Source organism: Dermacentor silvarum, chromosome 2, assembly GCF_013339745.2.
Source record: "Dermacentor silvarum isolate Dsil-2018 chromosome 2, BIME_Dsil_1.4, whole genome shotgun sequence".
Classification (NCBI taxonomy): Eukaryota; Metazoa; Arthropoda; class Arachnida; order Ixodida; family Ixodidae; genus Dermacentor; species Dermacentor silvarum.
The window spans coordinates 87,824,372-87,847,478 of record NC_051155.1 but is presented as its reverse complement, the minus strand read 5'-3'; the positions used below and the strand labels follow the sequence as shown (position 1 = coordinate 87,847,478).

The 23,107-nt window shown below is 48.1% G+C and overlaps 2 protein-coding genes across 3 annotated transcripts in view; one reads left to right on the top strand and one right to left on the bottom strand.

The window, feature by feature from the left end:
• Positions 1 to 20,308, bottom strand: part of LOC119441597 (tRNA-dihydrouridine(47) synthase [NAD(P)(+)]-like) — a 63,485-nt gene extending 43,177 nt beyond the window's left edge. For both annotated transcript variants that reach the window (XR_007465538.1, XM_037706206.2), the window contains exons 1-6: positions 19,999 to 20,308; positions 19,425 to 19,668; positions 13,020 to 13,256; positions 11,691 to 11,792; positions 5,952 to 5,993; positions 4,701 to 4,853 (exon numbers count right to left, since the gene is read on the bottom strand). Coding sequence is in view for 1 of the 2 variants with exons in the window: in XM_037706206.2 (XP_037562134.1) it covers positions 4,701 to 4,853; positions 5,952 to 5,993; positions 11,691 to 11,792; positions 13,020 to 13,256; positions 19,425 to 19,668; positions 19,999 to 20,156 (936 nt within the window). In the remaining variant the exon portion in view is untranslated. The remainder of the gene's footprint in view (positions 1 to 4,700; positions 4,854 to 5,951; positions 5,994 to 11,690; positions 11,793 to 13,019; positions 13,257 to 19,424; positions 19,669 to 19,998) is intronic.
• Positions 20,309 to 20,545: 237 nt separating this feature from the next.
• LOC119441596 (putative glycerol kinase 5) overlaps positions 20,546 to 23,107 on the top strand; it is a 213,748-nt gene continuing 211,186 nt past the window's right edge. Inside the window, 1 exon segment of the mRNA XM_037706205.2 lies at positions 20,546 to 20,740. Coding sequence (XP_037562133.1) covers positions 20,730 to 20,740 — 11 coding nt within the window. The 5' untranslated portion in view covers positions 20,546 to 20,729.

Sequence of the window (23,107 nt, the reverse complement as noted above, 5' to 3'; positions counted from 1 at the left end):
AATCTCCTCCTGGGTCGTCACACTTCGCATTCACAGCTATCGCTGCCAACCCTATTAACTGCGAAGCATTTCTTGGTGAAGATTTGCCACTTTGACAGTATCCATCTATCTATCTAGCTGCCTACGTCTTGGGGCTCTCATGGCCATTTCATGAACTTGGTAGGTACCAAAATTGGCATAGTATGAGAAGAGTGGATGACGAACATAAATGACAGGTCATAACAAGAATGTCCTGACATGCGTGTCATGTCGGTCATGAAACAGCCGCCTACATCTTGGTGCTCTCATGGTCGTTTCATTAACTTGGTAGGTACCAAAGTTGGCATAGTATGACAAGAGTGTATGACAAACATAAATGATAGGTCATGACATGAATGTCGTAACATGTGTGTCATGTCGGTCATGAAACAGCCGCCGAAAATGACAATGACCTCCATGGGTTCTCAAAGTGGGTTCCGCGGAACCCGGCGGTTCCGCAGGCCCCTGCTCGGGGTTCCGCGAGCCACTGATAAATTTTCCGTGGTCCCGCGCTCGCCAAGTGGCGAAAACGGCGAACACGAGGTGCGCTTGATCCGCAGAACCTCAATTACCTATGCCCGAGTGCCAAAAAGCACATCACAGTGCGTAACGGCAACACGCGAACTGCGCAATAAATCCGCAAGAAGCTTGTAGCCACCCAATCTCCGAAAACAGGCAGCCATGGGCAGCGCGCCTAAGCTTTCGCACTTGAATCTAGGAGGCTCTAACTTACCACCGTGCGCATTTCTCCCGTTTGTAGATAGGGTAGGTGCCGATAGCGTACGTGCGCACTGATGTTATACTTCGGAGGAATAAAAAAAAACTGATGCACGGAGCACCATAAGTGCACGCCGCAAAAGAGCTAAAACGGCGCTAGCGTCCAAAAACGAAGCGATGCAGTCCTCATTGGTATGGTCCTCAGCGGCAGTCGTACGCTATACATGACTGACAGCAACGCCGGAACTCTTCGTGCCTAATTGTGTCCTCAAAGCCTTTATTCTTGCGTTAATCGCCGCGCATAACACCGCGTTGGCGGCTAGCCACGTGCCTTCATAAGTGCGTAATCGCTATCTATGATCGCGTTAATAACCAGCACAGTTTCGTCCGCAGCAGCGGTTGCGGGAAATAGTAGTTTCGTTTTGACGGTGCGTGCGTCGGCTGTGTGCCTTTCGCAGCTGCGTAGTCGCCATCCATGATTGCATCGATAGCAACCGCGGTTTCGTGCGCACGTACTTGTTGCAGCAAACGGTAGTTTCGTTTTGACGTGGTGAGTGCGTTGGCTATGGCGTCGGCCGCCTGCCTTCTAAACCACAAGGTCGCCTACCATGATCTCGTCGATAACGGCCGCGGTTTTCTCCGCAGCGGTTGCGGTAAGCAGTAGTTTCGCTTTGACTCAGTGCAAAGCTGTCGAAGATAAAGAGCACCGGCTACATCGCGATGGGCGGGCAATTTGTTGGCGACCAGCTCACTAGCGAAAAAATAATTGGGATGTGCGCGCGGTAGTGAAAAGCGTGTCTCAGATGAAGACGCGCGCCGCGGCCGCGCTGCGAAGGATGGCGCGAGGCCTTCGCCGCTGCTAGCTCAAATAAGTAATGAGATGACGAGAACTTCAGCTTCCGCACTGCTCTTCTTCTTTCTAGGGTTTTACATGCCAAAACCAGTTCTGACTGTGAGGTACGCCGTAGTGGAGGGCTCCGGATGAATTTTGACCACCTGCGGTTCTTTAACATACACTACAACGCAAGCACGTACACGGGAAAAAGTTTTTGCATTTCGCCTCCATCGAAATGCGGCCGCCCGGCCGGGATTCGATCCCGTGACCTTGTGCTCAGCCACGAAACGCCTATGCTAACTGAGCCACCGCGGCGGGTGCCGCACTGCTCTTGTACAAAATAGAAACAAGATTTGCTAATTCATTCAGTAAATAAAAGCCTGTTGACGTAGTAAGCTTTTCATTTATTGTTTTCTTGATACCTTAGGTAATTCGACATTCGGTTAATTAGGACATTTTAATTCGGTTAAATGGGGGGGGGGGGGGGGTTCCTTGGCGCTTCATGGAGCTTAGCAGGGTTCCCTGGAACGAACATGCTTGAGAACCTCTGACCTAGCCAGAAAAGATTAACGCTCAAAACCACTGAAATGGGTATAGGCATGGGTAGTAGGTGAAGGAAACACTATAAGGATGACAGTAGAAGTCGTAGTCATGGGCATGACTCACCAAAAATGACAATGATTCAGAGAAAGAATGATTAACACTCAAAAACCAAAGGAATTGGTTCGGATGTGGTACTAAGTGAAGGAAAAGGCTAAAGGTTGATCAAGTCATAGTCATGACCATGACTCAGCAAAAATGACAATGACTCAGTGAAAAAAGAATAACACTCAAATACCAATGGAACGGGTTCAGATGTGGTACTGAGTGAAGAAAAAGGCTAAAAGTTGATGGTCGAAGTCATAGCCATGAGCATGACTAAGGCTTTCGCTTTAAGCTCTCTTAGGTGTAGCCAAAGGGACTCCTGAGGACTCATGGCTTGAATGTCATGACATGCGTGTCATGCAGGTCATGAAGCAGCCACCTACGTCTTGGTGCTCTCATGGTCGTTTCATCAACTTGGTAGGCTCCCCGCACACTGCTTCGCATAGCATCGATTCCCACAGGGCATGGGATCTGCCGGCATTTTACCATGATAAGCACCTCCACCTACCTGTTTCACAGCGAGTGGGATGCAGTTCTGTTGGAAGTCTACTGCACGGTTCTTAATAGGCGATAGCCTGAGAATTATTAAAAGTAATGAAATTTTGGGGTTTTATGTGCCAAAACCAAGATACGATTATGAGACATGCCGTAGTGGGGGCCGGGTTAAAATTCGCCACCCGGGGTTGTTCAATGCACGGTACTACCCAGGTATTTTTACACTGCGCCACCATCGAAATGCAGCTACCATGGTCGCGATTCGATCCCACAACCTCTGGCTAAGCAGCACAACACCAAAGCCACCATGCCACCACGGCAGGTGTCGCGATAACCCAAATGCATTGCCGTTGCGCGCCTGCTGCAGGCAACACAAAGCGAGCGTCACGTTTCACTCTGGCGGCATCGTAGGCATCGTATTCCGCCACTGCCCCCCAGCTTGATTTCATTTCGGTTTCCATCACTGCCTTAAAACTCTACGCAATGAGAAATTGACAATGTACGTGTCGGGTCGCTCGGGCTTCGCCAGCTTGGCACCCGTCGGCATCTTGTACTGCAACGATTCGCGCAATGTTTCGCATTACATAGATGTCAACTACAGTTGAGCTGGTCAACTTTTTTAGTGAGTTCGGATCGTACGCTTTCCCGGTTAGTGCGTTTCTTCGCGTGTTCTTTTTCAAGACATATTAACGAGGTTCCACTGTATACGCATTCCGCTTGTAATGCAGCCTCACGAGACAAAATAAATGCGGTTGCCAGCCGAGCGGCGCCAGCCAAGGGGAGAGTGATGAGAGCAGCCAAGGGGAATGCGGAGGAGGAGATGCATAACGAACGAACAAGGAACAGAAAGAAAAAAAAAAATACTGGCTCTCCAGCAATAGAGAGTAGATGTAAGCATGAAATGGCTACCATGTGGCGTCTTTTTGCTACCTGTGGTGCCGTCGCCTCTAATCACTTTACTTCTTCCAACAGTGCAGCGCGCTCAGCGTCAGTTGCTACTTTTTCTTTTTGTCACGGACCGCTTACGACTCACGGACCGCGGGCATTCAAAAGAGCACAGGCAACCCTATCTCAGCGCCAAAAGATGGCAATCAAGTGTATGGTGCCCTCTATCTGCCTTTTGAACATCGCTATTGGAAATGACAAATAAAACTTCAGCGTACTAGAAGTTGCAGCTTGAGTGATATTGTGAACAAACATTAGGAAGAAATCGAAGCAATATTTTTTGTAACTAGTTTGGGAAGTAACTAGCATATGTAATGTGGTGCTGTACAAAGGGTTAGGGGCCAGAGACCACCTTTTCTTAAGTTTTGACTGATTACCCGGATGATCTTGTTTTGTTCTCGCAACGATACCCAGATGTTCTCGTTTGAGTGCCCGGATATTCTCTGTCGAGCGCCTGGATAACGGCTCTGGCTTTTGGTTGAAGGTGACTTGAAGGATGGCAACAGCAGGAGCTAAAAGTGCTTAAAAATGCGGCGGCAGAGGCAGTAGTGCGTTTTATGTATGACCTCTGCAGGCACGTTTAGGTTGCCAACTGAGTTGACTGGTTGCTTGAGGCACTTTGCGCGTATTCGTGGACTTCTTCACGCTTGGAAAAAACACTTCTATTGAGCAATGGAAAGCTGTATCAGGAGTTTTTCACGTTGCTATACAACTTTCTCATTGACACTTTTCATCTAATTATAATATTTGAGAAGTTAATAATTGATTAAGACTAATTATATAATTAGGCGGAATGCAAAAAGTAATCGGAGTATCTGCAAGCGACAGCAAACGACATTACCTTGGTTCTGTCCAGCTCCGTGGCATTTGCATATTTTAAAATTTTAGTGCATGATAGCTGGGACACACTGTATATTAAATGCACGATATTACAAACCATCCCATCTTGCCACCATTTGCAAGTTTACTTCTCTTGGCTACGAGGTTATGTCCAGGTGCAGTCAAGTATTTTTCTTTCTTACATATTCTGTCATGATGGCCTCACCTGGACTCCAAAGAGGTCTTCTGAGGAGTGTCGCTTCAGCAGGGCCCACTCCGACGGCTGACCCTGGAGCAGGTTGGCGGCCATTGCCATCTCGCCACATGTGATGTCGGCACCAAACTCCTTGCACACCCGACGAAAAGGAAGATTGCCCACCTATACAGGAGCAAGAAAAAAGAACAATAACATGCTGTTTAATAACTTCAAAAAGAAAACAAATTAGAGATACCTCTGGTCTCACTTCACAATGATTGACCTTAATGGCACCAAAAAGCCGTCTTTATCTGTCGTTACTGATTTAGCTTTGTGCATCTCTGCAACTCTTACTCACCAGGCCATCTGATTGGCTATTACTTTGCTCCTACTATCTTCCCTAGGATGACATTTCCCCTCCCCCCCCCCATTTCACTTTACAAACTCTTTCGCCTACCACACCCTACGCCTTAATGGGCTTTTGGCGGTTTTCCCACAAAGGAGAACCAGGAGGTATCAAAAAATAATCTACGAAATGCTGTCGTCTCCATAATAAACCACGATAGATTTGTACAAAAGCTGAATAGTACTTTTAACATCAATTGATAGTTGTGTTTTGAATTTGCATGTACATCACTTTTTATTATTTCTAGCTTTGTATACACGTCTGTTCATTAATGTCTATTTGCTTAATTAGTGTTTCTGCTAATTACATTTTTTAATGTACCCCCCCTTTATGTAATGCTTAGAAGGGCCTTTAGGGTATGTAAATAAATATATATACGATCAGCATTCAATTTTTCTGACTCCCTATGGGCCGCAAAAACATCTGAAAAAAAAAAAAATGAATGCATGAAATTTTACTGACCCCAAGAGCTCAAATATCCACAAGCACGTCCGAAATATCTCTGACGGAAACACGGCACCGAACAGCAAGGAGCTTTGTAGCGAATGTCGAAGTAGCTAGGCCTAGCGTTACCAAGGTGGTGAGTCCGGCTGCCAGCGGATCTGCGTGCGAGAGCGCCGTTTCGATATTTCGAGGCAGCGAGATAATCAAAATGGCGGTGGTAGTGGCTTCGATTAATGCCGTTTCAGAACTGTGGTTACAGCAATAAGTCCGGAAAATCGAACGGCAAAGGGCTTTTGCATCCGAAATTTCAGTCGTTCTCATACACTGACTCTACGGAGTACGTGGCGATGCCACGAAGGCGTCCAAATTATCGGGTGTCCGGAAAATCGGTCGTTGACTTACATAAAGAATCAATTGAAGTTCCTGCTTACCGTGGTTAAGGGGGCCAGATAGAGCTTTCCTCGGAAGTCCACCTGCAGACAAAGGCACGAAATATCTGGAAATCCACAAACATGGCAGGCTGTGTTGGCACAGAGTGCCTACAACAAGTAGAGGTCCAGGGGCACGTCCTTAGAGAACCGCCGCTATTCTCTTGCTGTTACATTTATCATGTAGTTTAATTTCTAGATAATCTTATACTTTGTTAAAGTGTTAGCATTCTTAGGATACTTCAAACACTTTCCAGAGGCCAAGTATCTATGTATCTTTCTATCTATGTACCGTAAAAACCCGCGTATAATACGGACCCGCACATAATACGAGGTGTTATTTGAGGATAGCAATAACGAAAAAAAAAAGTTTTCACCTGCATATAATGCGAGCGAGGAAAACTTACAGAAAGCATTGACAATCTAATCTCGTTAATTCGAACACGCTTAATTCGAACTGACGCTGTGGTCCCGTCAAAGTTATGTGTATTGCTATGGGCAAAAACGCCCGGTAATTCGAACGCAAAAGCATTTGCAACGGTTAATTCGAACATACGGCGCACCGACAATGCCCTCAGCAGCGCTCCAAATCACGCGGCGGCGCCTCCGACTGGCATTGCTCCGACATGCCATAGAGCATGGGTTCTCAAAGTGGGTTCCGCGGAACCTACGGGTTCCGCAGGCCCCTGCTCGGGGTTCCGCGAGCCACTGATAAATTTTCCCTGGTCCCGCTCTCGACAAGTGTCTAAAACGGCGAACACGAGGTGCGCTCGATCGAAAGAACCTCTATTACCCATGCCCGAGTGTCAAAAAGCACATCACAGTGCGTAACAGCAACGCGCGAACTGCGCAATAAATACGCAAGCAGCTTTTAGCCACCCAAACTCTGAGAACGGGCAGCGCGCCTAAGCTTTCACACTTGAATCTCGGAGGCCGTAGCTTACCACCATGCGCGTTTCTCCTATTTGTAGTTAGGGTCGGTGCCGATAGTGTGCGCTCTGACGCATACGTTGGAGGAAAAAAAAAAATAAAAAAATGCGCGGAGCGCCGCAAATGCGCGCCGCAGAAGAGCAAGAACGGCGTAGCGTCCAACCGAAACGAATCGGCGTAGTCCGCATCGCCGTGGTCCTCAGCGGCGATCGTACGCGGCACGTGACTGACAGCAACGCCGAAGCGCTTCGTGCCTAATTGTGCCTTTAAAGCCTTTATTCTTGCGTTTATCGCCGCGCGCAACACCGCATTGGCGGCTAGCCGCGTGCCTCCGTAAGTGCGTAGTCGCTATCTCTAATCGCGTCGATAACCACCGCAGTTTCGTCCGCAGCGGTTGCGGCAAATAGTAGTTTCGTTTTCACTCGATGCGCGCGTCGGCTGCGTGCCTTCACAACTGCGCAGTCGCCTCCCATGGAAGCGTCGAAAGCGACCGGCCGCACTTTCGTCCGCACTTCTTGCAGCGAACGGTAGTTTCGTGTTGACTTGATGCGTGCGTCAGCCGCCTGCCTTCTGAACCGTAAAGTCGCCGTCCATGATCGCGTCGATAGCGGCCGCGGTTTCGTTCGCAGCGGTTGCGGCAAGCAGTAGTTTCGCTTTGATTCAGTGCAAAGCTGTCGAAGATAAAAAGCACCGGCTACATCGCGATGGACGGACAATTCGTTGGCGAGCAACTGAGTGGCGAAAAAATAATCGAGATGTGCGTCCGTTGGTGTGCAAAGCGCGTCTCAGATGAAAACGCGCGCCGCAAAGGATGTCGCGAGGCCTTCGCCGCTGCTAGCGCTAATCAGTCATGAGATGAAGAGAATTTCAGCTTCCGCACTGGTCTTGTGCTAAATAGAAACAAGATTTGACGATTCATTGCGTAAATAGAAGCGCGATGACGTATGAAGTACTTGTTTATTGTTTTCTTGATACCCTCGATAATTCGACATTCCGTTAATTCGGGGGGGGGGGGGGGTTCCTTGGCACTTTATGGAGGTTAGCAGGGTTCCCTGGGACCCTGGGATGACCGTACTTGAGAACCCCTGCCATAGAGCAAAAGCTTAGGAAAGACCCCTCAACGCCATGCGAAGAAAAAGAAAATGAAAAAAAAAAAAAAACATCTGGCGGCAATTTCACTCTCAAATAGCAAGGTCGCCGTTTCACCGTCGCGCCGGAACACGCTTGTACGAGCCGACGTCTCGGCCAACTTCCCGACAACGGCAGAAAACGAAACTTCATGGAAAGGGCTAAGTTGGCGCCGCGCCGACGGGAGCGGCGGCGTGCGTGCGGAGCCAGTCGAAGGTGGGGAATGCTACGAGGGAGTTGAGAGGGATGGCGAGGGGAGCCACTGCCACCGAAGCAACGGCGTTGCCAAGGCCAAATGCGCTTATCTACCGCCGTTGCAACTTTGCAACTGGGATATCATCCGAGCCATGAACGCTGCCCTCGGTGATGCCGAAGTGCCGCCCTGCGGCGCAATTTCCGATGGCCTCGGCAGCTAAAATAACTTTCCTTTTAAAGGCGCGGTCCCGACATCGTGCGAGATAGACTAGCGAACGTGCCGATAATTAGCATGGTCAAAATGGCGCCCGTTGAAAGCAGCAGCAGCCTACCGATGCCACCGCAAGATGACGCGTACTCCGCTACGAGTCTTGATGATGATTATTGCAGTGAGCAAAAACGAACCCGAAACTGCAAATTTTACGCTGAAAACTTTGCGATCCGCATATAATACGAGGCAGAAATTTTACATGGCAAAATTTAGAAAAAACCTGGTATTATGCGTGCGTGGGTTTTTACGGTATGTTTGTATCTAGCCTTTTACCACCTACCTGGGTAACCGGGTGGTTCGTGGTCAAATGGGTAGCACATAAGAGTGCCAAGCTGAGGAAACAGGGTTTGAAAGCAACCATCGGAATAACTTGGGTCACTAAGTATATATGGCAATGCGTATATACGTGCCGCTCTTCAACGAACCTCTTTCATGCCGACATGGGTCGTGGGAGATGTGGGACATGCGATCCACGACAAAGAAAAGGTGGCCGGGTTGTAAGAGGAGGTCACATGCCGCCGTCAGTGATCTCGCAGCGCGGTGCTGGAAAGTGCGACGATAGTAGCAAATACGCGAGATTCGAGGACTCCACGAGCGGGGGCCGCTCGGGGAAGACGAATGGCGGCTGTGACATGAGGAGAAGTCGCACTGACCATGAGAGGACACCCGTAGGGCATTGACGAAAACGGCGAGCTGGTCGATCCGGGACTTTAAGCGGGAGATGTCGCGTCGTGGACTCGATCGGCGAGCTGGGGGCGAGGCGGTCGAGGGTCAAATCCCCTGCAGCCGCCAGGACAAGGCGACAAGCGCTGCAGGAAGTGCACCGTTTGATTCGTCTTTGCTCACCGGGCCCCATAGCAAATTTTGGTTATAGGCTGGAAGTTTTTACCTGCCCTCTAGGGAGCGTTCAAACGCAAGAATTTTTCAAATTGGTTCATTAATAGTTGAGATAGAAATATTTCAGTTCCGCAAACCCGTGATTTCAGGAGGTGAGCGTCACCGCAAACATAGACAATCTCTCCACTTGAATCATCTAGCCTACCCAAACGAAATTTCTTCCCTGCGTTCTCCCATACAGCGATGAGCTGTCATTGTCTGCGTGGCTTTGGTCAAGTAAGGTTGGCTTGCCAGCACCGTACTCGCGACGGGAGCAGCGGGTGTTCGGTTCGAGAGGCCGTGACGCTGGCATTTCCAGGCGTGGCCGTTGACCTCGGCAACGTTGGAGCGAGGCTCCTCGGACTTGCCGCAGCCTCCCATGGTAGTCCCGGGCACCCCAGCAGCAATCCCCCTTTGAAGGCAGGTCAACGACGCCATGCAAGACATTCCCCGGGATGTTGCCTCGGCACTTGAGCAAGGCACCGAACGGAAGCAGCGGCCGAACCTGTCGATAGACCTAACCCGCCGGGCCTTGCTAACACGTCATCGACGGTGACCGGGACACGGGCGTCTACTAAGGCAACGACATCTTCAGGATTGTCGGGAGTAGCAACCCCGGAAGAGACATGACGTGACTTGGTCGAGGAATCCACATCAGTCGAAGTCAAAAACGTGAGAACATTCCACTCAAGCAGAGATGCAGCCTGATAGGCTAGAGTTGTCAGACTGTTAGGAGTGTCGGGACTAAGGCTAGATATAAGGACAGCGTAACTAGCTGATATTTTTGTATACAGTTTAGAGCCGCTCGTATATGTTACACATATTTTGTTTATTATTCTCAGTTTGGTGTTAAGGGAATTCTTTCTTTTTGTTTGCTCTCATTAAATCTTGTGTGCTGTGCTGTCATACGTGTCTCGGTCCATCTCCTAAACATCCGCGCCCCCGAGATCTGTGACAGTGGTGTGGCTTCCTTTGGCCTTGGCTTTATAGCTCTGTACAGAAGAATGCTGGCAGCTGCGAACTGTGCCAATGACGCAAGAGGCTACCGACGCTTCCCACCGGCCCTCTTCAGCCTATTGATATCCCAGTAGAGCCGTTCTTCTGCGTCGGCCTCGATCTGCTTTGGCCCCTTCCCTACATCAGCATCAAGGAGCGAATGATTGGCTGTCACAGCAGACTATGCCACGCGTTACACTATTACACACGCACTTCCAACCAGCTGTGCTACCAATATTGCCGACTTCCTTCTCCACAACGTGATTCTGCATCACGAAGCTCCTCATCAGCTGCTTACTGATTGAGGTCCTTACTTTTTGTCCTAAGTCATCGATGACCTCCTCCGCTCATGCTCCACAAAAGACAACGTCACCGCTGCTTATCACCCACAGACAAACGGCCTTACCGAACAACTCAATTGCACCATAACTAACATTCTCTCCCCATACGTTTCTGCCGACCATTGCGACAGGGATGCTACATTACCCTTTGTTACATTCGCCTATAATTCGTCACGCCATTTTGCAGGTTTCTCACTGTTTTATCTTTTTTTCTGGCCATGAACTGACACTGATACTTTACTACCAGCTGTTCCACAGCAACCATTGGAGTACGCGCCAGATGCCATCACAAGGGCAAATGCTACGCTGCGCGTCATACTGTGTGTGACTGCCCGACGATGTTGAAGGCGTTACAGAAGTTTCGTTACGATTGCTGTCCCAAGGATGGCTATTACTCTCCTGGATTCTTAGTGCTCCTATAGTCACCAACTCGAAGAGTTGTCTTTCAGCAAAGCTTCTACCACACTACATTGGTCCCTACCGCGTTCTGCACCAAGTCACTGACAGAAGAAAAAGGCTGCAGCATCAGCCCGGCACCGGTGAGGAAGAGGTTGCTACTTGCCCTCTTGGCGACTGTTACACCTGTGCTACATACTCGCCTTATTTGTAAATAGCTGTAAATATACGTTTTTATGAAACAATATGTAACATACCACCACAAACAAAAAAAAAGTACCTAGGAAGCACCAGCAGTGACTGGTGCTTCCTAGGCTCCTGCGATGGCTCTCTTGGTTTAGAGAATGCCGATGATGACATGTGTACTGCACTCTTCCACAGTTTCAAAACCATGGAGGTCCAATGAGGGGATAGCAGCAGAGTTCATCAATTCCTGCTTGAATATCTCAGGAACTTTTTGTTCCAAAAGTGGCTTGTCAAAACCATGAACGAGTACTGACTGTGGCATCAAGTAAAAATAATGGCATTTCATCAGCTACAGCCACACTCTTTCTTGTCATGGGACCTGCCCTCTCTGATGGGATGCATGGAAGCAGGCACTCGAGTTACCTTCTTGGGCTCCTCTGGTCCCACGTCATCCACACAGTTGTCCAATGTCTGGCCATTGGTCACTCCATTGACAGCTGCCCCAGCTGATATTTCCTTCAGGATCTGAAACCGCACATGCACAAATTGAATTTGTGACTTGACCGTTTATAGCAAGGCCCTTATTAGCATGTGGCGGCATGCTTAGTATTATACACGTGGAATGAAACACATCTATGTAGGCCAACTAATACGCATACCTCATTTTCCACTGTCTTCAGTTCATGCGAAATTGGCGCTATTGTTGGTCTATGCTCTGACCAAACTCCATGCTAGCTTTAGCAAACAGATGCATAGCGGCGTGACATTGCACTCTCATGCAATTACGAATAACAGGTGTACTTCAAATTTTCTCTGTCCCGTTTCATTCTATGAGAATACTAGTATACTGTAGATTTGAAACAAAAGGATTTCCATTTGTATGAGCAACACTTTCTTCAGAGAAATTCGTGATCCCCTTGGAGTCAAACTTTATTAGACAGCACTACGATAGCTCTGGTTTGGGTTTCGCAATGGTCCACAGTTTGGCTTTGGTTAGCTACCATTACTGGATGAGGATTATGATGTGACCACATTGTGAGAAGTGAGCTTAATTTTCACTTTTTAGCGCTTGGTGATAAAGCTCGGGCAAGATGTTTTTAGATGCGAAGCATCTTATGCTCAGGGCTGTCGCTCCCTCCCTCCATCCATCCGCCGTGCGCACACCCACACTGCGCATGTGCATCCTCCTCCCCCTCTTCTCCTTGTATCATCTCTCCTCTCAGCATTCCTCCTCTCCACACCTGCACTGGGCATCCTCCTCCCCCTCCTCTCCTTGTCTCATCTCCTCTCCAGATTGTGCAACGAATGGCAACACCTGCAGCCCCGCGCACGATAATGCGAAGCAGCTTAGGTTAGAGGTGCGACGGTAGGCGCTCCAGAGGCACCGGCAACAGTCACCAACGCCGCACGCGTGCGGTGCAAATGCGGGCAAAACGCCAACAGCGTCAACAACAGTTCTGCATGTTGCTGGTGCTGCTGCATGTCCAAGTTTATACAGCTGATAAAACTACCTTGAGTCGACCCCATGGCTGCTTCGCATACTACTCAGGGTTCCCCTACGGGAAGATGGTGTAATTTTTTTCATGTTCAATGTAGTGTTCACAATCAGATAGGGCTGCTAGGTGTGATATTGCAGAAGCCACAAGATGCAGTAAAACCCTTTGTAAGAATGCTTTGACAACTTGCTCAAGCATCAACATTGGTAGGTTCACTTGGAGGAAGCACGCACGTCATTAACGGTTATGGTCGTACCTTCTCAGAAGGTCCAAAGTCAAACTGCCTCTTCCTGAGCGCCTGCTGGAGTTCCTTGCTCAGGGTGTTGCATTCCCCTGGAGTACCAGAAATGCCGTCGACCAAGTGGGGTGTAGCAGTGGCGCCACCTGGATGCGCTTGCGCAAAGCGGCAGACGGCACCATAGCGGCAGCCGCCATGTGCTTCTACCAGAGGGCATTTGTTTCCAAGGTCAGCAGGCTTGGCCGCCAGAAACGCCTGCATTATAGAGTTAGACCTTGATATAACAAAGTCAGTAAATTCAGCAATTTGCATCGTTACATCAAAGTTTTGTTTATATTGAAATTCCGACTTTTATGCAAATGGTACAGTCGCCGATGGACTTTTCTTGCACAGAAGGGGCTGCAACTTTCTCCCAATTATCGGGCAATCCAAAAATGCAAACATGAACGAGAAAAAAATAATTTTGTTGAATTTGAGAGTCTGTGGCAAAACATACGGTTTCATGCCGTATCGACAATATATTCACTTCGTTGGTACGAAGCAAAGCCGGCCATGCTTTTGCATCCACTCTGGCCCCACGGCTGATAGTGTCGCCCACAGTGGGACAAAGTGACAACGATATCACGAAAAGTGCTGGCAGCGGGGAGCGAACGCTTTGCCTGCCCTCTCGCTTCAACGCGTCTCCGAAACTCGAGATTATGCACCCTCCAGTACTAAAGGCGTGGGAAGACAGCGCAAATGCTCAGCATGCCTACTCTTTGCACACGAGGCAGATTACTTTTAAAACAGGGCGCGTAGGCTGACAGCCATACAATGACATGGCCGCACTAGAGAAGGAGAAGTGTGCCAACCTGCTCTCATGTGCGCTTGATCACGTTACCATGAGCTCGCTCCCCCATTTACTCTTGTTTGTGCAAGAAGGCATTGCTAATCAAGTCCCCATCCTTCTCATCTCAACGTCGCACGCTTTCACTCGGCCCCAAAGCATACAGCACACGAGGCGCAATAGGATCTTATCGCACTTGGACATTACATCGAACATGACGCATAAACAAACTTCGTTATATTGGGGACCTAAATACATGGTGTTCTATGGGCAAGAAGTTATAAAAAAAAGTTCAATACTTTGTTATATAGAGAATTTCGTTATACTGAAATTTGCTTTACCAAGGTTTAACTGCAGTACAAAAGAAAAAATTGTATTTCATGGCGGTAATGTACAGTCAACCACAAAAGTTTGCGGACCACGCGAGTGCGTGCCAGACTGCCTATCCGCGCCACCTAGTGGTACGCCACCTAGCGGCGACAGGGGCACTCTCCCGGATATGAGCCCTCTTGGTACTCGCCTGCCTGTTAATTTTTTATTCCCGTGCATGACATTGTTAGTTCGTTGTGTTGACGCAGAGCGCTGTCTGCGATAAGACCGCCACATATCTGGCTTGATAGCAGTATCGGAGCAATCACTGCAACCTTTGTCGACTGGTGTGCCAGTGGGTAGATAAGTTTCACAAAGCGCTGCGACGATTTTTTTACGCGACGTTTACTGGCGCACTTTGGTTGGCAGCATCTTGGTCCAATGAGTGTTGCTGCTTCTGCGTCTTGAGAGAAAGGGTAGGGAGGTGTTTCACTGTCATCAAAAATAAAGAAAAAGCGGATGCATAGAAAATTTTCTTTCACACATAGGTGCATCTTCGCATCAGTCGCTGAAAACGTAGTAGACTTACTTCAGGCCACGTGGTGATTGCCTATTTGGAAAGATGCCGCTGCGTGTTCCACTTGACGAAAGAAGGCACATTGTGCGTTTATTTATAGAGGGAATACCTCAGCGCGAAATCTGCCGCCGAACCAACAGGAGCCGGACTGCCGTGAATAGGATTATTCAAGCTTTCCGCGACGATGACAGATTCACAGATATGGAGCGCAGTGGGCGTCCAAGGGCCACGACTGAGGAAGAGGACCGCCTGATTACGGCCGCCATCGTGGCTGGCCCTTTTCAAAGTGCAGAGGATATCCGAGAAGCGCTCTCGCTCACGGTATCGTCTGAGACTGTAAGAAGAAGGCTGAGTGAGCTTGGCCTGCAGTCTTTCGTAGCAGCACAGAAGCCCTGCCTCTCAGACAGCCAGCTACAAGAACGACTCATGTTCGCTACAGCAATGAAAGATTGGACAACAGAGAAATGGGGCGATGTCATCTTTAGCGACGAGTCAACTTTTTCCACGCGCTGGGACCAACGGAAGCGGGTTTGGCGTCCACTAAACTGCAGGTTGGAATACGCTAGCGCAAGACAGGGGTAATTGGAGATCGCAGGGAGAGGCCTTCGTCCTGCAGTGGACATAAATATAGGCTGATGATGATGATGATGATGATGAAACTGCAGGTGTGTTTACAGTGTATTGGCAGTTAATTCACGAAGCTAATTCTGCATCACAACATGTTTCACGTAAAATGAGCTTTTGGACATTACGAGATTTTTCTGTAGTGGTATTATGTTGAAAACATTAACGATTGTTTCATAGTACTACTTACTCTGAAGCTAATTAAAAGCTGCCAGTGGGTCTTTCAGTACTATCTAATGATGTTTGCACGTTTTCTATTGCAACTCTATAACAGCATTATAAAGTTCATACACAAGAGGAATCACAACATTTTTAGACGCGCCGCTGGAACCCAATTGTATGCTATTTCTTGCAGATATCTGCCTAATTACACACAGAGTGTTCTATCCAGTGGACGGTGTTCCGTGAGCGTGTGGGGAGCAATCAGCAAAGATGGCCTTGGTCCCCTTGTGCGTCTGGAAGGGCCCTTCACTGCGTCACGGTACTGCGACGTCATCACTAGACACCTCGTTCCGTATGCGCTGGACGGTCCCTTCAGCGACGGCTGCTATTTTTTTCAACACGACCGCAGCCCGATCCATAAAGCACGTATCGTCCAGTCATTGCTAGAAGAACATGCTGTTTGCCAGCTTGAGTGGCCTCCATGTGGCGCCGACTTGAATCCCATAGAAAATGTCTGGGGCATGTTGAAGAAACGGCTGTCCACACGAGCCAACCGCGGCCGCACGGCCGATACGCTGTGGCAAGCGATCGCACAAGAATGGGAAAGCCTGCGCGGTCGACCGGAGATTACTGAATCTTTGTACGAGTCGATGCCCACACGCATCAATAAGGTGCTAGAAAACGACGGACATTTCACTTCCTACTAGATCATTGAGAGACCTATGTTTCATGACACTTCTGTAAATGTCTTGTGAATAAATTCATCCCCTTCAGACACGAATTATGATGCACTGTCTGCAAATGCGTCAAATGCGCATGGCATCATTTCAAGACGCTCACTATTACATTCCAAGAAAGAAGACGAAGCAATGTGCTGTTTTGTGCGAGTTTCAGTAAAAAAAATTAATTAGCGTATAACTCATTATCTAATTATTCTGAAATCCGTCAGCTTCAATGCTTGCATAAAAAGAATCAACCATTAGGCCCGAAACGCATGCACACTTGCTTTTTCGGTTGTATTCATGTCGACCGGAGAAAAAAAATACTCTTGACGTTGGTCTTGGAACGCGGCACGTCGAACGATTGTCTAACATGGTAGTGTCTCCAGCAAAGTGATCATCTGCAGCAATACGCAGGACAATGAAGTTAACTGACCACTAGTTGTCCCATCAGGAAGCGGACACGAATGTGCACACTGAGTTTTAGGTCATTTGAAGAAACACGTGGCGTGGGACGCGCCTCCGAAGTTCGAGTCCCCAAACGAGGACGCCGTGTCGCAAAGGGTTATAAAAGAGTCATCGCACCCGATTATTTCTTATTTTTCTAAATGTAACCACTATAGCAGCGCGGTGGTTCGGGCTTTGCGCAGCAAAACCTGGGCGCAGGCGATCAAATCCCGGCCGCTACTGTCACTTAGCGATGGGGAGGAACGGAAAAATTCTGCCTACTGACTAAGCATCTGTGTCCCATGGCTGCCTCACCGCTCACTCACGCACTCACGAAAAAAAAAAAAAAACAGCGTGGCTACGCGAAAATAGAACTGATAACAGCCGAAGAATACGCTGTCTGATTACTTGTACTGATATTCTGCTCTCAAAATATAAGCAAGTAGCCCTGGCTAACAAAGAGCGCGTCACGTTGAAAGAGATAGGTAGAAAATATTTGCGCACAGTGCGAAAATAGACAGGCCATAGATTTAAGGAGGGATGCGTCTTCAACGTAGCGCTGCTGTCGATCGCTGGTGACGTAGCGGAAGTGTCGCGAAGAGGCTCTTGGCCACGCGCTCGCGTGGTCCGCAAACTTTTGTGGTTGACTGTACCTCTCTTTCCCGGCACAATGTGTTTCAACAAGCTTATATATAATAACTTATATTCAATGTTCTGTTCTCGTTTTTATTGCAGAAACTGATTCAACTCCCTTATTTCTGTTACTTTATGACAACAGACGAAGGTTAATACGATATCGCTAGCCTCACATGCCGTAAACCTTTGCAGCAGTTTATGTATTAGCATATTTCTCTGAATATAAAGTGAGCGGGCAAGGCTTCCATATATATAATCAGAAGAAATACAAGCAACAAAGACATTATTACGTGAATATGTAATGCAGACATACCTATGGGTTTGAAACAGGGCATTTAAGCACAGCATGATAGATGGCCCGTTAGTGCAGTCAATGTGTGTCTGCGCTAAACCATCTTGTAGAATTTGCGAGTTGTGGTCCCGGAAGATTGGCGTCACACTAGGCAGACCCGTAGCCAGGAATATTTTTCGGAGGGCACTTGCTGAAGGCCTTCACCACGGAGACAGAATAACAGGAGGCTGAACTCTGGGCCGGTGCCAGCACGAGCACTGGTCGTGATAATGTCAAGTTGGGTGAGGAGGAAACGCGTAGCTTCAGGCGTGCTACCACGAGTGGTGAACGTTGGCGCCGCAACGAACTACTTCCCTCGTGGTCGGAGCGGCACGCACATGGCTGCGGTGACGGAGGGGAAAACAAAACAAAAAGCTCCTTCCTACATGGCCGCCATGATGCCCGCGGTAGCCGCGGTCTCCGACGGCGCCCGGCATCATCTGCTACTGACCACTTGCGCTGGGTTGTCGGATACCGCCCAAAACTCCAGGGATAGAAGACCTGTAGACCCCCCATTTTAGTATACATATTTTTTCCAAATTATTATTTAGGATCACATGCTTTTTATGTGGCAATAAGACCAAGGAACTTGAAAGATCATACAATCTACGACAGCAGCCAGGGCTGCTGTCGATCATTTGTTCATTTGCTTGGGAAACGGGTCATGTCAAATTGCCAAATATCGCAATCTTCTGTTGTAAACAGCCCGGCAACTACATGCTCAAGGAAGCTAAATTTTGGATAAAGTAGAGTTCAAGGAATTTCCATTTAGGACATAAAATTTCAGTCATGTACCTTTATTAGTTTTAAGCCGCAGCTTCGTAGCTTTAGTACCTTCCCGCAAAACTGGGCAAAAGTAGAACCAGAATTATAAATATTGCTTAATTTCGGCCGCATTATTAGGAAAACTAATAAAGGTACATGAATGAAATTTTGCGTCCTAGATGGAAATTCCTTGAATTCTAACTTATCCAAAATTTAGCTTACTTGAGCCTGTAGTTGCTGGGCTGTTTACAACAGAAGTTTGCGATATTTGGCAATCTTCAAAAGCAAGTTATCCAAAAAGTAAGAACTCAAAATTATTTTGCTGCGTCTAGGAATTAGATAAATATATCCTAAAGCTACAGAGCAAGCCGCAATGCTGTAAATGCGGTAGTTCCTTCAAAATATGGTCACAACTGAGACACAGTTCGCAAAATCCATGTATCTCATGCTTGTTCTTGAACATTTATTTCTAAATCACAATAATCAATTTCTTTATATTATATACAGTTGGAATCTACAAAGATTAATCTTTTTTATAGTATCTACCACCACTTTATATCTTAACTAGAAGAGCCGCAACGGTTGCTCCAAAAGTACTGAATACGGGGGGCGCGTGCCGCCGGAGTGGGACCGCCACCTTAAGTACTGCTCAATGTACATGGCTCCCCAGACGACCCTTGCTCTTAACAAAGGTGGTGGATGTTGTGACAATTCTGGTCCCCCAAGTCCACTTCCTCTCCCGTCAGATAAACGCAGGACAGTCTCCTCATAAATGAGTAATTGGTGCTGGCTGGGTTGCCGTGAACCGATTTGCGTGAGTGAAAGACAAAGCTCCGGGCAAAGATTAAATTCCCATTAAGCGTAGAGGGAAACACTCGCCTCCCGAGTCTGGCAGAGTCATCGGGGGTGGTGTGGCACAACAGTACACTGTCCATTACTCCCACTGGTTTTCGAAACCCCCAAAAACAAATAATAACCAATCTATGGAAAGAAATATCCAGCTTCCAGTGATAGCAGCTGCACCCACTTGCAGGTCGTGGCTGTACCGGCACTGATCCCCGTGCAGGCAGGAGCCCTCCTTGGCCAAATGCTTGAAGCAAAGCTTGGCCGACTGCGGCTGCGGCCGGTGGTGCGGCCGGCTGTGGTTTTGGCCGCGCAGCTTCTTGCGTGGGGGCGGCTGCCCATCACCGTCCGTCGCCGCCGCGCTCGTGCGGTCAGAAGGCGCCACGAACGCCGTCTCCACGTGCCGCGATTGGCTCTGTTTCACGAATCTGCACCACGAAGATGATAACTGTTTCAAGCAACCACGTCCCTTCAGCATTTTGAGCAAAGCTTGAGTAACTGCAATTTCAAGCACCAAAGGCAGCGGTAAATGACTTCGTGTTATGCGGTTACACAGTAATCAGCCTGTGCAATTACGACTAACGTCAAGGCAATATTTAAAACACAAAGCAAACGCGCACAAAAACACATTCAAAGCCATTTGTACGTGTACAGACAAGGCAAAGGTTGCCGGACACCTGAGACATCTTTTATGAAATAGCTAATACTCTGGGATACAAAAGCTAATACTAAAGGAATACATGAAATAGCTAATATACTCTGGTTTTATCCGAGCCATCCCACTTTCGTTCTTGGCTGGTTGAGGCGGCCCATCTTCGCGAGACGGCACCTCTGTATGACAGGCAGCCTCTTCCGGAGAAGCGGCGTCTTGGCTCTCTGGAGCTGCGGTTGCCGTCGTGTCGACACTTGCTTCCATCGCCGCTTCGATTCGGACGAAGCAGTTAACGAAGGAATTCGACAAGAAAGATGAAGCGATGTCTAGGTCATTCCTTTAGTTTATGCTCATTGTAAACATTGGTATGAAACGCATCGCGCGAAACCACGTTGTTCGCGCAGGTAGCTTTGACAGAAGCTTGACTTGGCTTAGATTGATCGTTTCTTTATACTTTTATAAATATTTGAAATTTACAAATGTAAAATAAACATATCAAAAAACTTATTTTTCTATTGTTGCATTGTTGATGAAATTTCTTAATGGGGCTTGATTATTATTTTGTTTATTAAAAGTTTTAGAAGCAATACAAGCTTGTGTAAGTAACAATGGGCGTTGAGTTTTTCATTTTCGTTTTTTTCTTGTTTCTCATGGAGACTTGAGATTGCGGAAGCAGACGGTGTCTCTGGTTGCCTGGTGGCGGAAAATTTGTAAAGAGTTCATTAGCGTGATCGCACCTAGTGTCAGTGGTGTAGTTGTGTGTGTGTCCGCGTCGCTCAACCCAGCAGCGTGTTCTAGTGACCGCTCGAGACTCTCCACAGCCGTTTCACACCGGACATGGCCGTGCCGTGAGTACAATTTTCGCGCACGGGGATTGCGCTTCAATCACCGCGGACGCACTCGGTCGTCGTCTCGTGTTTCTTAGTTCGGACACCCGTACTCGGCGTTTCTTCGCGCAGGATATCAGCTGACGCTCCCGCTTCGCGATGAGGCAAGAAGCGCGTCAAGTAGCGCTCGGGTGGCGAAAGCGATCCGCTGACCAGGATGGGGTGTTTATTACTGAACGGTGTGAAACGACGCTACGATGCGGTATACCGCCGTCAAACGGACAGGCGGCCGCTGAACAAAACGCCGTTTCAATTAAATGTGGCTCATGTCAAAAGTCAAGCCACGCCTACAGGCGTCGAGCCTTCTAGTAGCGGGCGTTTTAACGTAGTCTGCTGTAAGAGGCGGTCTTATATTTACGGGCACCAGCTTGAAGAACAAAAATATAACTGATATGATAAGGACTCCGAGCGTTACTAATCTGTTGCTCCTCATTCTTGTCCGTTATCGAATGTGTTGTTTTTGCCCGATCATCTAATGATAAACGCGTCCTTCAACGTAGCGCTTGGCAGTGGAGATAATTTTGGAGAAGTCAGTAGCGCGCACCCAGGATCTCTGCCAGGCGGGGGGAAGGGGGGGGGGGGGGGAAGCAAGGGGAATCCAACAGCAAATAAAATACCTAATAATTATAATAATAATGACACCAAGGATACTGAAGATGTTTATTTCTTCAGAGTTTTACTCAAAGTAATTTAACAGTGAATGAATAAATACAAGACAGTACGTGATAGAGTGTTTTTGTTAATGAGGAAAATTCGACTTCAAGCCACCTCCTGAATTGTAATGGCAATGTGAACAGAGCACTGAAGCTGCACGTTGGACTGGTAGGGCTGGACGCGTGGGGGGAAAGGAGGGGGGGGGGGGAGGGGGGGGGGGGGAGTTACAACACCCGACCCAGCTACACTTACGACGGCAATGCATAGACGGAATGCCAGCTACACTTACGACGGAATGCCAGCTACACTTACGACGGCAATGCATAGAAGCGGGTGTATCATTGACGACGTGGCGTATATAGATACTATTAATTACTTTCATTAAAAATGTTCTTGTGGCTGTGGAACCGCCGTGTGCGTCCGGTGCTCTGGATCTTGCGACGAGTAGATAATACTGCCTTAGCCCGAAGTTAACCACTTTAGTATTATTTTCAAATCAACATTTTAAAGTAAGAGAATTGTGGGCCTCCAGGTATGAGCCTAAAGCCTGCCACAATTGCTTAACTCTTTCGGGGTTAAATAAAACATACCACACCATTATACACCTCGAATGCGACTACAGTAATCGGAATGTAAGGGCGCCTACATTTATTAAGGCGAAAGCCTTAGATCTCTGTTTCAAAGTCACGTCGTGAGGTACAGAAAGTCACGGTGACCCAAGGAAGGCCAGAAGCGAACCAAGGCATGTCCAGCCGTGTGTAAGAGGTGATTAATGATTACCAAAGTTAATGTTGATTAGGGTGGATTAAGGTCGATGAAGGAGGATTAGGGTGCATTAAGGTGGATGAAGGAAGATTAGGGTGGATTAAATCGTTGAAAAGAAAAGTGTACAATCATTGCATTCTACCGGTGCTAACATATGGGGCAGAAACTTGGACGTTAACAAAGAAGCTCGAGAACAAGTCAAGAACCGCACAAAGAGCGATGGAACGAAAAATGTTAGACCTAACGTTGAGAGACAGGAAGAGAGCACTGTGGGTCAAAGCGCAAACAGTGACAGCAGCAGGGGCGTAGCTAGGATGGGGGGGGGGGGGCTTCAGCCCCTCCCCGAATTTTTTTCGTGCTGGCATGCACCGCCGACCATAACAACCACCGGCGCCGGGAATCATTCTGAATTTTGTGTACAATGTCTTTTTCATGCTCGAAAAGACATTTCGGCACGAACATTGCGAACTCGGGCTGGATTTCGTGGCAACGCCCTTGCACCTGGAGTCACATAACGCAAGGAGCTCCATCCGAGCACAAACTTTCAAGGGCTTTTCGATAGCGAGCGGGCGCGTTGCGGCATCTCGCAGCGGAATGTACGGAGCGTATGGATTTCAATTCCGAAACTTTATGGGTATAAAGTTTTTAAACTTTCGACGCGAAAGGTGCACCGACATTTCCAAAGGCGTGCTGTAGATTTTCAATTCTGGAACTTTATGGGTTTAATGTTCTTATAAACTTGGGCCAACATGCGCGCACTGGAGCCCTCGTGTCCAAGCCGTTCCAGAAATGGAAGCACGCGCTCGCAATCTTCCACACGCACGAAAATACTAAATATCACCGTGACTTTCAGCTGGCAGCTGATAAATTTCTCCAAACATTTTCAGGAAGCGCGCTGAATGTGATCGA